The 15,825-nt window shown below is 41.4% G+C and overlaps 1 protein-coding gene across 5 annotated transcripts in view; it reads right to left on the bottom strand.

Moving 5' to 3' along the window:
• AXIN2 (axin 2) overlaps positions 1–14,564 on the bottom strand; it is a 43,392-nt gene extending 28,828 nt beyond the window's left edge. Inside the window, exons 1-4 of one of the 5 annotated variants that reach the window (XM_031965681.1) lie at positions 14,096–14,564; positions 13,048–13,283; positions 10,505–11,433; positions 3,201–3,341 (exon numbers count right to left, since the gene is read on the bottom strand). In XM_031965681.1, coding sequence (XP_031821541.1) covers positions 3,201–3,341; positions 10,505–11,331 — 968 coding nt within the window. In that variant the 5' untranslated portion in view covers positions 11,332–11,433; positions 13,048–13,283; positions 14,096–14,564. The other 4 variants (XM_031965682.1, XM_023502590.2, XM_003768569.4 and 1 more) reach the window with 4 other exon arrangements.
• Positions 14,565–15,825: the final 1,261 nt, after the last annotated feature.

Below are 15,825 nucleotides of genomic sequence, written 5' to 3'. Positions count from 1 at the left end.
TTGGACATGGATTGACAAGATAAATTTTTGTTTTGCTTGACTATATATTGTTGTCACAAAGGTTTTTTTTTTTTTAAACTGTGGTTGGGGTGAGAGAATATAAGTGCTTGTTTATTTAAAAAAATGAAAAAAACTAAGAGAAATAATAATCCCACCACATGAGGAGATCAAGCCACATCTAAAGTATTGTGCATAGTACTAGATCTCACCATTTTTGAACTATACTGACAAAAGTACTTGCATGTGCAAAAAAACTTAGATTTGCACATTTTGTGGGATCAAAAAATTAGAAACTAGTTTCCTGAATGGTTAAATAAATTATGGTACATTATTTCACGAAATATTATTGTACCTTAAGAAATGACAAAATGAACAGCTTTGGATGAAAGCAAGAATGCATCTATGAACTGATAATGAGAGTACCGAGTAAAACTAGAACAACTTATGCAATGAAAACAAAATTATAGAGAAAAATACCTTTGAAAGACTTTAGAACTTTTACCAACTCAATGATAAATCACAAGTTCAAAAGACTTGAGATAATACATGCCACTCGCCTCCTACCAGAGATAGGATGGACTTAAAGCATAGAATGAGATGTGCATTTTTGGACATGGCCAATATGAGAATTTGTTTTGCATAACTATGTATGTTTATTGTAAAGGTTTTATTTTTATTTTTTTAATTGTTCAGTGAAGGGTGAAAGACCTTGGGAAGGTAAGATAATAAATGCTTAAAAAACAAAACCAAGATACTGATAAACTGGACTGTCAAGGAGATGGTAACTTGGCTTCACGATCATACCTTCAGTTAAAGAAACTACAAATTTTTATTTAAAGTTTTGACATGTTATATAGGTGCAATTATTTAAAACATTTCATATTAGTCATTTTCTACAAGAAGACTCAAATAAAAGAAAAAATATTGAAAAAAGTGAAAAACAGCATGCTTCAGTCTGTGTTCAATCAATATCAGTTCTTTCCTTGGAGGCGGATAGTATACTTCATTAGTCCTTTGTTACTGTCTTAGATTATTGTATTGCTGAGAACAGCTAAGTCCTTCATAGATCTTCACAGAACAATATTACTATTACTGTGTACAACATTCTCCTGGTTCTGTTCTCTTCAATGTGCATCAGTTCATGTAAGTCTTTCCAGTTTTTTCTACAGTCATCCTGCTTGTCATTTCTTACAGCATAATAATTTTCTATTATAATCATATACCACAGCTTATGTAGTCATTCCTCAATTGATCCGGCCTCCCCCTTTGATTTTCCATTCTTAGCCATCACAAAAAGAGCTACTATAAATAATTTTGTACGAATGGGTCCTTTCCCCTTTTTCTGGACTTCTTTGGGAAACAGACCTACCACTGATATTGCTGGATCAAAGGGCATGTACACTGTTACAGCCCTTTGGGCATAGAGGAACTAGGAATTTATAAAGTGGGGTGGACTAGCTATGCTATAAAGGCTCTTCTAGTTCTAAATCTATGATACTATGTTTAGGCCTGGAAAAGACTATGAGGTGGGGCAGGGAGTGGGATAAAGACACAGTCTTTAAGAGCTATCTTGGGAAAGCAGCATTAGGCTTTCTGCAAGGCTCCCAGAGGACAGCACTAAGAGTAATGGGTATAAGTTGAAGAAAAGCAGGTTAGAGCTTGATGTGAAGAAAAACTTTCTGATAAAGTAGTACAGGCTGACTTGTAGTAGAATTCCTCTCTCTTAAAGTCTTTAAGCAAAAACAGGATGACCACTTTTTGGATGTATTGTAGAGGAAACTCCTGAATTAAATGGCTTGTAAGATTTGGTGATCTATGCTAAGAGGGAGAAATGATTACTAAAGGAAAGTGAGGAGGATTGAGGAAAATTCTAAGGAGGGCCAAAAGTCATTATGTCAATTTGGGTCACTCATTATGTGGGTTAACAGCCCTAGACTTTTTAATAACTTTATTTGAACTTACTCAGTTTTAGTATAATGCTATACAACATAATATAATGCTCAGAATAACCATTATGAGCTATCAAGAAAATGTTAAGAAGGCAGAAAAGTATATAATACTCCAGAAACATCTTACTAATGTTAATGGATAATCTTCAGTCATTTGGAAAACTCGCCTATCTACCACTTCAATCTCTCTCTGCATTGTGCTGAATGAATAAGCCATTAATTTCAGCCCCAAATTGCATAACTAGTTTGATCATCCACTTTTCTTCACCATAATCTGGCCAGATTGACACTTAGCTGCCAACAGAAATCCCACGGCAAAAGACAAACATCAAAATGTCATCAAGCATTCTCAAAATAATGACTGCCCTGCCTCTGAAGACAAGCTGAAATCAGCTATGTTGGACAATAGTTATTACTGTATTGTCTTGCTCTATTAACATTAATGTTATAATGCTCCCTTCCCCAATTACAAAAAGTATGAACCTTTCACTCCCAAAGGTCTTTGGGGTCTTTATCAGTAGCAAAGAGAAGACACAAAGTCAATGAGTCAGTGGTAGAGCATTGTTGGATTAGAAGGGAACCTTGGACAACAACATGGTCCAAATACTTTATTACAGAAAAGTAAAATTCAGCCTTAGAAATGATATGATTCACTTCATATTATGTAGTCGGCTAGTGGGTAAAAATGAATTCTAATGTAGGATGATAAGTTAAGAGTCATGGAATGTACAAATTTATCCTTATGCAGCAGTCATCATTCAAAACATTTTTCGAAATTGTCTCTAGAGACTGAGACATGCAAGAAGAATCTCATTGGCTGATGGTTATACATCTATTTTACAGGCATACTTTTTAGCATCCCAGGTGGACCAAAAACTCAGTCCTAAGCTATTTTCACACTGAATAAGAGAATCCTACTAATGCCATTCTCTTTTCTGCTATTGGGAATGAAAAGAATAAGATGGGAACCCCAGCTTTCAAGATAGTTTATACAACGCCTGGGGAGAATGACCTGTTTATCATCTATCCCTTCCAAGCAGAGGATTCCATAATCCTACTTTAGTTTCTGACAGCTGAGGCTTTATCCTATTCACTGCCAAAGTCTCTCAAAGTACTAAATGCAAAAGTACTTTTTCACTCCAAAAGAAAACAATAAGCCACCTCAAGATGGGAACTTCAAAGCAAAAGGTAGACTATATATTTTCAGCAAGCCTCAACCTACCCACCAACACAGGGCAACGACATACTTACACACTACTGTCCGTCATAGACATGGAGTCATCGGTCAGCGCATCACTGGAGATTTCACTGTCATTGGCACTAGCTGCCGGAGCAAAGACATGGCCAGAGCTTACGTGATATGGATTAATTGGATCGTTCCTCTTGAAGGATCTAAAAAGAAAAAGTCCATTGGGAATCCAGTCAGTAATCTACCCCAGGAACCACAGATAACTACAGAGATGTAAAGCTGGTGACTAAGGATATAGAAGGAGTTGGGTAGGTTATTTACTCAGTTCCAACCCCCTATAACCACTCCAGCTCCTAGGCAATATGCCTGTATTCTCATGCCCATTAAGTAGTTCATCTTGGCAAAAATAAAATACCACAAAAGTCCCTGACATGCCCCCTGTAGCAGATAAATTGCTCCCAAAGTGTTTTGGTAGAACAGGCCAGCTTTGCCCTCTTCTGCCCCATTTCCTACTGATCTGAACAGTTGGCTTAAGTAAGGCTGATCAATTAATAGTGTCCCCGAAACATTAGCAATAAAACTTTAAACTAAAATTTAGAGTTTTTATACTAGTTAATGGAGGTGAATGATCTGAGAGGGAGACTAAAGAAAAAGGTTAACCATCACTGAGTCATCCTTATGCATTTGGCAGAAACTGACTTCTCCCACAACTACTATGGCATAAGGTAGGGTTTCAGTCCTGAGGGGTCAGTGCCCCAAATAGCTCAAGCAGTCTATATTACAGGTTCTAACCTGTCCCCTGATTGGGAAGTAAAATCTAGCAAACTTCAGAGTTTCATTTCAACAATGAGAATTGGTATGAGTTAGTTAGGAAGGCAATCCCTGAAAAATTAAAATAGTGTGTTTAGAACTCTCTTCTACCCACTTTATACAATACACACACACACACACACACACACACACACACACACACACACACATTTATATGCACTAACCACCATCCTTCTGCCAAGAATGGTTAGGGCCAGCTGGATTAAAGTGAGCAGCACAGCTGTTTAAATGGAAAGAAGTCCTTGGTCCTTCCTGAATCTCTAGGCCTTTTGTTTCACTGGCCATTGGCTGGCTCCCCATTTTCAACCTCTTGAGCTCAGTCTTTACAGAGTTCCCTCACATAACAAGTGTCTGCTCCTCCCCTGCTGAGCTGCATTCCTCTGGTGTGACCAGTAAGGGGCTTAAGGAGGTAGAGATGGACCTCTTTCAGCAGGATAGTGCTAATACTGACAGCATGACTAAAGTTAGCTCCCCCATTAAAGTCTGACCTTTGGAGGGGAGGGGGGAAGGGAGAGAGAGAGGCTGCTTACAAAGAATAAAGGAGATATTTAGGATCAGCTAGACCTATCATTCTTTCCTGAAAGAACAAAGCATATAAATATAGACAGAAATGAGAAGTAGAAGACTAATGACAAACCCAAGAAAGATCTCAAGTCAATCTGCAAGCATTTTGGGATTCCTTTGGGGAATATGGTCCTGGGATGAAAACCAGGATTACTGCTTAGTAAAAAACATAACAGCTCAGACATCAATAATGACAATCTACATCAAAGGCTCCTAACATGTAATTCATGAATTAAAAAAAATATTTTTATAATAAATATGGTTGGTTTCTTTTGTAATCTTAAGTATTTTTTATTTTATGCATTTAAAAAAGATCATTCCAAGGAGTTCAAATCTTCCACAGAGTGTCAAAGGGGTCTATAAAATGAAACGATTAAAAATCCCTGGTAGTTTCTGGCTGGAAAACAGGGCAATCAAGATATATAATCAAGTGAATCAAATAGAATTTGAATATCTCTGTGCACTGTGCTACTACGTAGGGGACTACAGAACACACAAAAATGATGAAGACAGACATAGAGTCATTCTTTTCTTCAAGGACCTTTTAATACAATTGGCAAGTATGCATACATACACACACACACACATATGTAGAGAGAGGAAAGAGTTGGGTTAAATTTAGGCTAAAAAGCTAAAAAAAAATTATAGTAGTATTTTAGACTGGTGCCTCTCCTGACTTCAGGTGCTGGACCCTCTTCCGCTATACCACTGTGGCCTCATTAATATCAAAGGACATAAGAGAATGGGAAAGAAGGTTGGTAGAAAACGGTGGAAATTATTACAGGGTTAGACAAAAAAAAAAAAATCCAGTAGGCAAGACTGAAAAAATTGTGATGATTCAGCCTGAAAAAAAAAAAAAAGATGTTAGAGGGAAGGTTTGAATAACCCTCAAATATCTAAGAAGCTCTCAAACAGGACTGAAGATAGGGGCTGCCAGAAGATGCAGTGAATGGAGCATCAGCCATTGGAGTCAGGAGGACCTTAAATCCACACTAGCTATGTGACCCTGGGCAAGTCCAATTGAGGAGGAGAAGAAGGAGGAGAAAAAGGAGGAAATAGAGGAAGAAGAGGAGTAAAAGGAGGAAATGGAGGAAGAGGAGGAGTAAAAGGAGGAAGAGGAAGAAGAGAAAAGTATGAACCATCATTCATTACTTTCTGCAGAGAAGGCAGAAGAGAGAAGTATAAATAGACAGGGATAGGGAAAAGAGCAACAATAGGATAGAATTCTATAAAAAAGCTAGGATAGATAAGATAAATAGACTAGCTATAAGGGGGTGGAGTGGAGAAAGAGGAAAGAATGGGGAAAAAGTTATCATCTTCCTTGTTAATTCTTTTAAAATAGGTTAAATTCTCCAGGATGGTTTCAGTCTTACCAGAAAGCAGGAGATGGGTTAAATGTTTACAAATTTATCCTGACCAGATCTGTGGAATTTTTTTTTTAATTCTTCAAATCAAAATCAAACTTACATTAGAATAATAATTATAAAGATGTTGGACTTGGATTCCAAAAGATCTAGATTCAATTCTACCCCCAAATGTTTATTAGCTATTATATACACTGAGCAAATCTTAAACTACTTTAGCTTCAGTCTCCTCATCTGAAACATGGGCACAAAAATGCCATTAGCATTTACTTTCACAGGGTTGTCTCAAATGAGATAATATATGGTCTGTGTTTAGCAAACCTTAAAAACACTATATGTCTGCTGTTTATAATCTCAGCAGTGATGATAAACTACGAAGCTTCCTCACTTCTCTAGCCTCAGTTTCCACAAGTGTCTCACAGAATCCCCATTATCTCTTTTTCCATTTTTAATCACTCTGTGATGAAAATATCATGAGTTTCTATTCTGTATATGGTACTATAATCTTGAGGGACCTTGGGAACACTACTGTAAATATTAAAGTCAGCTACTTATTTTGAAAGCCCACTGGGTCTTGTCCTTTGTTATAAAGTCTAAAGATGAACAACTGAGACCTAGAGAGCCAAATGTGCCGTTACTGGCCCTTACGTACCTTTCTTATTTATATCCCTTATACTTCTGTTATCATTTTCATGTTACTAGATCAGCAACTAGTCATTTTTCATTAGTTACCTGTCAATCAAATGGTAGAAACTGCATTTAATCTTCCCCAAGAAACTCCTTTTTGCAACATCACCACACTGCTCTCCCCTCCTTCCCATAAAAGACCATTTGACTAAAATCACATGTTCATTCATCCACGTTTGAAACCATTCAAAGTTTTGCACTGAGAACTGACACATGGACTTCTTAAAATAAACCCCCTTCTCCTTTCACTTCCAAAATACTAAACTACTGTTTGAACAGGAATTAAAAATGGAAGTATATTGCTCCTAACTCAGTTAACTGGAATAAAAAAGTATTGGAATTTTTCTATAATCACAACAAGATGGTTGGGGGGAGTGAAGAGAAAAGTGAGCTCAGTTTTTAAGAACGCAGAACTTTACAAAAATCTCCACATACTTTAAGAAAACTGATTAGGGCTGTTTTCTTGTAATTACTTTAAGAAGAAGGGGGGGGGGGGGGAAACTTGACCATGCAACAATAATTGTACCCAGATGGCTTGATTATTTCTCTCCAGTGCTGTTTTGCATCAAGTTGCTTGCAAGGATTTTAAATTCCTATGGAAAATGGTAGCCCATGATGCAAATTTCATACTGCACACTCAATTCAATCTCCAACTTTAATATGCAAAGTGGTTTCAGCTGTCAGGTGGTAGTTGCTTTGGAGATTCAAGAAGGTCTGATTGTTTTTTCAGACTATTCTTATCTCTTATCTTGACAAGATGACACACAGCATGTTCCTTTCCATACACTGGACATGGCAAAGGCCCCCCTTACAAAGACCGTACAATAAAGTTGGTCTTTCTGGATCCCCTATCACAACCAATGCAATTTAAAGTATTTGTTTATAAGTCTTTCCCTGTCAGTTTAGGGTTCTAAAGTAGCCCCTCTGACAATTGAACAAGACTACTACATAAAAGCAGGCACACTCCCACTTTTCCTGAGGCCCCACTAACTTGCCTTCAAGATATTCTTGGATCCTCACGTTAGGAGACAATTAGGGTTATTGAGAAATACACAAACAAGTATATTTTAGAGGCTACGAGGCCTTCAGAGGACCTCTTCTCTAACTTAATCATGGAATGCTGGTCGTAGCAAAGCTTTACTGTGGCATCCAGGGTAATTGAAGCCAAACTTGGTTCCAACAGCTTCACACAAATCGGGCCTCATCAAGTGAGTTCTTTCAAAGGACAGGAAGCACTTTGAGCCAGTAGAGGGCCATCTGCTTGGCCCAACTTATTTCAAAGGAAGGCCAAGCTCACTGATGTTAGAACAGAGAAATTAATGGGAGGCAGATGAGTCTACCTTGGAGAGGAACACGCAAACACTGCCAAAGCAGCACTCTAAAGAAAGAATACAATGGAGTGCTCTTTTGGAGAGATAAAAATCTGTACCCCAAACTAAACTCTCTCTGGATGCTCTTTCCCAAAATAAATGCATTACTCTAACCCCCTAATTCCATATTAGTTCCATTAGCACATATGGCAATGCATCAGGTCATTTGTTTTATTTTTGTTTTGAAGAACAGTCCTACCAAAAGTCATCGTAACTTAGAGCACTTACTATGTATATTTTCAGGAAGACATAGTACCCAACCATATTCATACTTTTTTAAGAGGACTACTTTTGCTATCTAACCTTTATTAAAGAGGATAGAACTAGGAAGCTTATAAATAGTTTAAAATGTTCCAGGTTCAAATCCCATCTCAGACATTTACTAGATTTAGGCTCTCAAGCTCAGTTTCTCATTTATCAACAAGTGTTTCTGCTCTTGTTAAAAATAAATATTACCTATAGTACTCAACTTTACAGGACTGTGGGGCTCAAAATAAATAATTAAAGGAAAGATCTTTTTTATAATCTTAAAACCCATCATAAAAGCCAATTTTAATTCTTCTAATTATGCCAGTGCTTAGGGAAACAGTTAAAAATACTATATAACCAAGTATATCTAAAAAGTCTGATTATATTTTTTATGAACATTTGACTAGGCCTTGGAAGAATTTATATGTTCATGTTTATATACATGGGAGTAGTTGAGAAAAAAAATCCTCTAAAACTCTATTATGGACCAAAGATTTACCTAAGTCAAAAGAAAAGGAAATTCTACATGTATTTGTCACCTAACATCCCAGGCATAAGAAAATATTCAAGATAATTTAATGTTTCAGACCATCACTCACATTTAGGGGATAGAGGGTTGGCCTGGGAATCAAGTCCTGTCTGACACATATTGGGATAGTCATTTAACCTCAATGTGCCCCAAGAACCTCATACTTAAACTCTGCACTGATGATACTCATCTGTAATGAGAAAGAAGTTTACATTGGTCCCCATCAAACAAAACAAAACAAAAACAATCCTCAGATAAGATAGAACAATTCAAATAGAGATCATCAGAAAACCAAAGTCTTAAAAGTGGCAGTACAAGACTACCTAATTAAATATGGGATCATAGAATGACAAATTTAACCAGCATATGGACAGTATCCCAGAGGCAATCAGCTGAACAATGATACTCATCCAGAAAAATATTCTTCAAGATCCTGAAGTAAGGAAGACAAAAGGATCTCTTATTTTCTGCTTTTGATATAGACAACCTCTTGAGACAACCCTCCTCCAAGTCTACCTAGGTAACAGTCAGGGATACCCTCAAGGTAACTGTCTGGTGTTTGTAGGATTAGCAACCAAGAAGCTGCTCCATTCTCTATTCTCTTCATCACTCATCCATCATTTAGTTTACCTATTTAATAGTTCTCAAAGGCCCAAGTACCTCCCACTAAAAGTACAACAGATAAAATTATATACCTAAAGAGGAAACAGTAGCCAAGACATAAGACCCAGCAGGTTAAAAAGTCCACAATTCTCTTAACTACCTGAGTACTAAAGAAATTAACTTATCTTTTCCCCTTTTTGGTCTGGAAACAATACTTTAAAATTTCAAGGTTAACTTTCATGAAAGCCACTTGGAAGATGAAAACAAAGAAGAAAAAACATAGGGGGAACTATCATTTGACCAGGTAAAATAAAAGCTGTTCCAAAGTATCTTAAAGGACTTGGCTAGATGACTATCCTAAGAATCAACAAAGAGTACTTCAAAAGCACACACCCTCTGGGTTAAGATCTTCATGAACTAAAGCATAATTTTCAAATTCACAAGTACTTACACACACACACACAATGAGCTAATACAGCATTAGAAAACAAAAGCAAAGGCCCTTGGAAAACAGAAAAGTTCTCCACATTAAGAATTTTATTTTGAGGCAATATCTAATTCAATATAAGTAAGTCACAATCTCAGTCATACTATTAACAATGAGCCAGTCTGTTGGCCCTAAAACTAACATGAAAGTCCAAATTATATGGCTTAACCAAAGTAATCTAAGTGTACATGTTATTTCCTGCACTGCCACCAGCTGCTTCCCTTTTGGAATAATTAAACTCCATACAGATGGACAGTGGAATGACCTCTTCCACAAATAGTGGCTTAGTGGATTTGGTGATTCAGAGGCCTTTTAAAAATGGGCTACTCTCACTCAACTCTTTCCAAAGTTCCAGCACAATGCAACAGCTAAACCACTTTTGTGACTACTCCTCAAGAGTTTTTTTTGAAGCTGGTAGGTTTCATGATTCTAACTTCATCACCCCTTTTTAATCAAAGAAGAACTAGATCAGAGGGCTGATTGCTAACAGACTGCTGAATCAAATCCTCGTGACAGTGTTTTCTCATTATGGTATTAGGGGCTCTTTCCGGGTCCTTTCTACAGATGTTGGTGAAAAGCAGTGCAAGACCCAGAGTATATATCATACTTCATAAAGGGTTTTCAGTGTACCTCTTTTAAAAAGAAAAAGTTAACAGAGCCACTCTTCCCCCAAAGTTCTTACCTGTATCCATTTTCAATAGCTTCTGTGGATCTCACATTTGCTGTAGCCCTTAGAGTTTTGCTGGACAGGCCAACCACTGTAGGCAAAACCTTGCCTTTAAAGTCCTCACAGCTCCACTCCTCTTCTTCATTTAAGGTGGGGAGATAGCCACAGACTACCTTTAAACTTCCAAGCCCACTGTTGTTAATATAAGCTGGGTTTTCTCCCCCACTCCTTACATATTCGAGGTATATATCAGAAGTCAAAAACATCTGGTAGGCATTTTCCTCCATCACAGTCTGAATCTCAGTCTGAGCTTGATCAAACATGGTTGAATCTATCTGCTGTTTCTTAATGCTATCTCTTATGTAGGTCTTGGTGGCTGGTTTCAGTTGCTTGGAAACAATACAGTTATTTTCGATGTACCTTTTGTAAATTGCTTTGGCTACTCTTAACGTTTTGGTGTCCTTAAGGTTCATCTGCCTGAATCCATTGCAGGCAAACCAAAAGTCTAAGGTATCCACGCACTCTTCCCTCTCCAGGAAAGTCCGAAAAAGATAAGCCCCATCCTGATCACCCAACAAGGAATGTAAAGACTTGGTCCACCTGGCCAGAGGGGAGTCTGGGGATGCCCTGCCTTCAGGCTCTCCCAAGCCATCTTCATTCCTCCTAGTGTTGGAAGAAATAGACATAGTTTTGATGACTGGGCTCTTGCCCTGACTGAGGTGGACAGACTGCTGGCATGATGGTGTCTCTCCTTCTTCTCCTGGCACTGGGGGTCGAGGAGCGTCTTCTCTGAAGCTACTGCTGGGGTCTGAGATATGAGTCACCAACATAGCACTACTCATGGTGATGGAGTGTTTCTCACAGTTTCTTCTCTTCCAGTTCCCCGAAGCAATCAGCGTGGTCTCTCTCACTCAAGTCAGCAAAGGCTCCTCTGAACCTTCTCTCTGCGAGGGGAAAAGGGGGAGGGAGGGAAGGATGGTGGAAGAGAGAAAAGAGTATTGATCTAATCAAAACCAGATCCACCCAACATCAAAGCGAGAAAGTAAACAGGCTTTTCAACTCTTCACATTCAAATCAGGCAACCCAGCTATCTCCAATGTGCTGATCAAAAGTATCAGATGCACCGTTTCAAAAGAGAAATCTGAACTCCCTGCACACTTTTCCAGTTAGGAGGTTAAAAAGAAAGAAAGAAAAAAAAGGACTGAAGAAAAACCTTCAATAAACCCATTGCATCCAGTGAATCCCATACAGCAGAGAGCCGGTCTCCAAAGGAGCCTTCATCAATATTTGTTTCTTTCCTTCTTCCTCCCTTCCCCAATACTGATAACATCGGAGAGACCCAAAGTTTAAGTCGCAGGTCGTTGGCAGGTGAAACCAATTTCGCTCAATTACCCCAACTTGGCTTTAGCTACACAGAACTCGAAACGTGCTCTTCCTCCGGCATATGGTTCCCATTCCTCACCACCACACCCCCTTTCCTTTCCTCTCCACTCTTCTCCCTCTTCTCTCACTCCTTAAAAATTCAGATTATGATCCCCAGAAAGGAGAACTCCCAGTCCAATGCCGAAGCTGTTGTGCACGGAACACACATTGTGGATGCTGCCTGCGGACCGCATTCCCCCCCCCCCCCAAGATGCTATTTTCTAGCTACTTCCAGAGTTAGGTTTTAAAATGTCCACTGCCTCCCTTCCCCTTTACCCCCCCCCCCCCCTATTCCCCCCTCCTCGGTCCTCACAAACCTAAAAAATACTTTAAACCCTTAAGGGATAAACAGTTACCTGCAGCTCTCTCCGCTCCCGCCCCCCCCCCCCCCAGCACACATCAGAAACCTGACTAATTCTCCTACCTCCCTATTCCCAAACTTTTTCTGGGGCTAAGGTGGTTCTGTTCCCTACCCACTTTCCCACCCCCAAAACAAACCGTTTCCCCTCAGAAAAGAAGAATGAAGAATTCAAAAGCAAAGAAGGGAAGGGGTGGTGAGGGTGGTGGAGACTTTATCAATAATCTTGCATGAAGAATCAAAAGCTCCGCATCAGCCCAGTTGGGTTCCCCCGCCAAAAAAATAAATAAATAAAATCCTCCAATAGACCAACCGAGTACATAAGAGAGCCCAAGGGGGAGGACTCTCAGGCGTGGGGGCTGGAGCCCAACTTGGGGGGGGGGTGTCGGAGAGGACGGAGTCTGAGATGTTGAGAGCCCCACAACTTCAGCCATTCCGAAGGGCAGGTTTGCGGTGCCGGGAACCAAAACGCTCCAGAGGGAAGAGAGATAGTCTGGAGGGGTCCCGTACCTAAAAACCTCAGGCGTCAGCAGTACACCGGGGAGGTTTGCGGTCTTAAGAACCAAAACTTGGGGTGGGGAAAAAGGGGGGCGTCCCGGCATTTAGGAGTCTCTCAACCTAAGCCATTTGATCTGGAGATTTGCGTTCCGGGGAACTACAGGAGGGTAGAAGGGAGAGAAGAAAAAGACGAAAGAAGCCGGGGTGGAGGAGAACAGCTGGCATAAGGGCAGTGGAAAAGAAAATGAGGTTAAATCCAAGTGTTGGCTAACAGATCTACCTGAAAGGCGAAGGCATAACGAAGCCGGATTCTCATCTCTTTCAAGAGGGTTTCCCCAGGTAGTCTTCCAACTCTTTCCCCAGACACCCCCAAAAAAGGGGAGGACTGGACCCCTTTTCCTCGGAACCAAAGACACGACGAGAAGGAAGAGGAAAAGCAGCAGCAGTCTTCACAATCTACCCGGCGCCAGGGTACCGGGGCCGCGAAGAAAAGAAGAATCTTCAAAAGGACCAATCCTTAAACACCACCCCACACACATTAAATGAAAGAAAAAAATAATAATAAAACTCCAGAAATGGCGACGGGGCTGGTAGTCCCTTTTTTCCCCCTCTCGGCAAAAACAAAACAAAACAAAACAAAAACCTAGAGATCTAAGGCGGAAAAAGGAGAGTGAGGGGGAAAAAAACCCTCACTAAACTCCTAAGCCACTTGCTTCCTTCGCGTCCTAAGCAACAACTGACCCCCTAACTAAGCTCTCTGGGCCCCTTAGGACTTCACAGGGAGTAGCTGGAGGAGGGGGAGGAGGGAGGAGGGGAAAGGAGTCGGGGTAAGAAAGGGGTGGAGGGGTACGAAGAGAACTGCCATCCTTTCATCTCACCTACCAAACACACACGCAGATGCGGGCGGGGGGAGGGGGTGTGGGGGGATGTGGAGCGCGCACACATAAATAATAATGATAATAATCAGACCACAAAAAGATCTCTCTCTACCTCCCCCTCTTCTTGCTCGCGCGCGCGCGTACACACACACACACACACACACACACACACACTTCCCCACTTGGATAAGTATTTGCCATAGATCTTTCGGCTCTAGGATCATGAATTGAAAGGGGGGGGGGGTCAAAGGGATACCACTCCTAGTGAATCTACTCCCACCGCCCCTCAACCTTCCCCTCCCCTACGCAATCCTCGGCTCTCTTCCTCGCTTGCCTGGGAGCGAGCACCGAAATAGCTTTCCTGAAAAACTTCAAAGCCTCAGCCAAGAGCACATCAAAGGGTTCCAGAGAGGGGCCAGCGCCGGGATCACTGCATTCTTTGCAACTTACCGTAGATCCACACGTCTGCTCCACTGCGAAACCTCGAAGGCTCCTAGCACTGGGCCCCCTGGCCCGGACCCGGGTTCCGCACCCAACCACCCCAGTCCTGCCCAGCCTTGCAAAGGCATCAGAGAACATGGGCAGCTCTTGGGAGGGTGGTGGGAGTAAGGAAGGGATTGGGAATTAAACAGTAATGTAGGAATTTGTTTTTTAATCTATCCGAAAAGGGGGGAGGGGGGGAGTTGAATGGGATTGCTCCACCACCCGTTTTTATGCAAAAGATCCGATGCCTCTTCCACCACCATCCCAGCTTTCCTTCCCCCCTTAAGCCCCCCTCCCTCCCCTTCTTTCAACACAGGTCTTGTTTCCAGCAGTCATTCCATGCACCAAATGTCCTCCGGGCTATTCCAACAAAAACTGAGCTGTGGGTTTAACTGTGCACATCAAAGGCAGGAGCCGAGAAGCACGGTCCTGAAAGGGAGATAAGCGCCTTTCTGCAACAACCCTGTTTCCTTCAACTAACCCACAGTACTGGAACATAACCCCACATGTATACATACATACATACATACGTATGTACATACATACATACACCTTTCGGTCTACCCCGTCATACACACTCCTGCCCTCCCCTCTTCTAAATCCCTCTGCTCTGAGAGCTGCCCCAGTCCTTTGCTCCCCTCCTGCCGCAGCCCCTTCATTGCAGTCAAGGACAAGAATTTCAGGCAGAGAACAGAGGGGGTGTGTGTTATAATTTTGGGTTACCCCCCACCTCGAAACATTTCTTTGATGAGGATTTTCCACCTCACATTACCTATGCATTGCTTTACATATTAATATATTCAAACATGGCTTTCTTGTAAGAGTTTGCAGACTCAAACAGATATTTACAACCATTTTATGGATTATTTTTTTTTAATCCCCGGAGTTGTTACTAAGTTACCAGGACCTTATCAAAGAGAAGCAATCTTGAGCCAACTCCCCCAGGCTTTGGAGCGTCAGAAGTAAGTGATCCCGCCGCCCCAATCATATTAGCCCAGCAATCCCCATAGTGCCCGGGGAGCCTTAAAGGGACAGTCCCCCCCCCCCCCGCCACCTCCAACATCCCCCCACAGAGTCCACCACCCCCGGTCTCCGTCGCCGCCCTCAGCCGCTGCAAGTTCCACTCCCCTAGTTAACCCTTCCCGTGCTGACCTCTCCCCTTTCATAACTTGAGTTTTTGACTTCTTTAAATGCGTGCTTCTTTTCTCAGTTCCTCCCGCCCTCCGCCCCATCCCCCAACCACCGAGTTCTGTTCCCCCCCCCACCCCGTGTTCCACCCCCCCCCACCCCACCCCCCCAGCTCTGGAATGCAAGTTTATGTGTAGCATTCTGGCTGTATCCAGTACTGCAAGCCCTGCAGTCGATTTTTCTCCCCCTATCATCATCAAACACTTGCCCCCGCCTCACCTCCCTCCCCCCCCGCTTCCCCTCCCCCCGCCTCCTCCCTCTCCTCTTCCTTTGAATTAAAGTTTCCCTGGGGAGCTTTAGCCTGCTTACTGGAGAAGGTGGTTTCCTACCTGTAAGTTGCACTGCTAAGATTTCAGCCAGCACAAGCCTAAGCACACACATGCGTGGATGGGTGCATGTATGTGAGTTTGGGTTTTATGTGTCCTAGTATGATTGAAGCTGGGTAATGTAATTGAGCCAGCTTTAAGGGTGATGAAGAGGAAGAAGTGAGTAAATGCCTAGGTACTAGA

The sequence above is a fragment of the Sarcophilus harrisii genome, chromosome 4, assembly GCF_902635505.1.
Source record: "Sarcophilus harrisii chromosome 4, mSarHar1.11, whole genome shotgun sequence".
Taxonomy (NCBI): Eukaryota; Metazoa; Chordata; class Mammalia; order Dasyuromorphia; family Dasyuridae; genus Sarcophilus; species Sarcophilus harrisii.
This window is presented reverse-complemented; position numbering and strand designations above follow the sequence as displayed.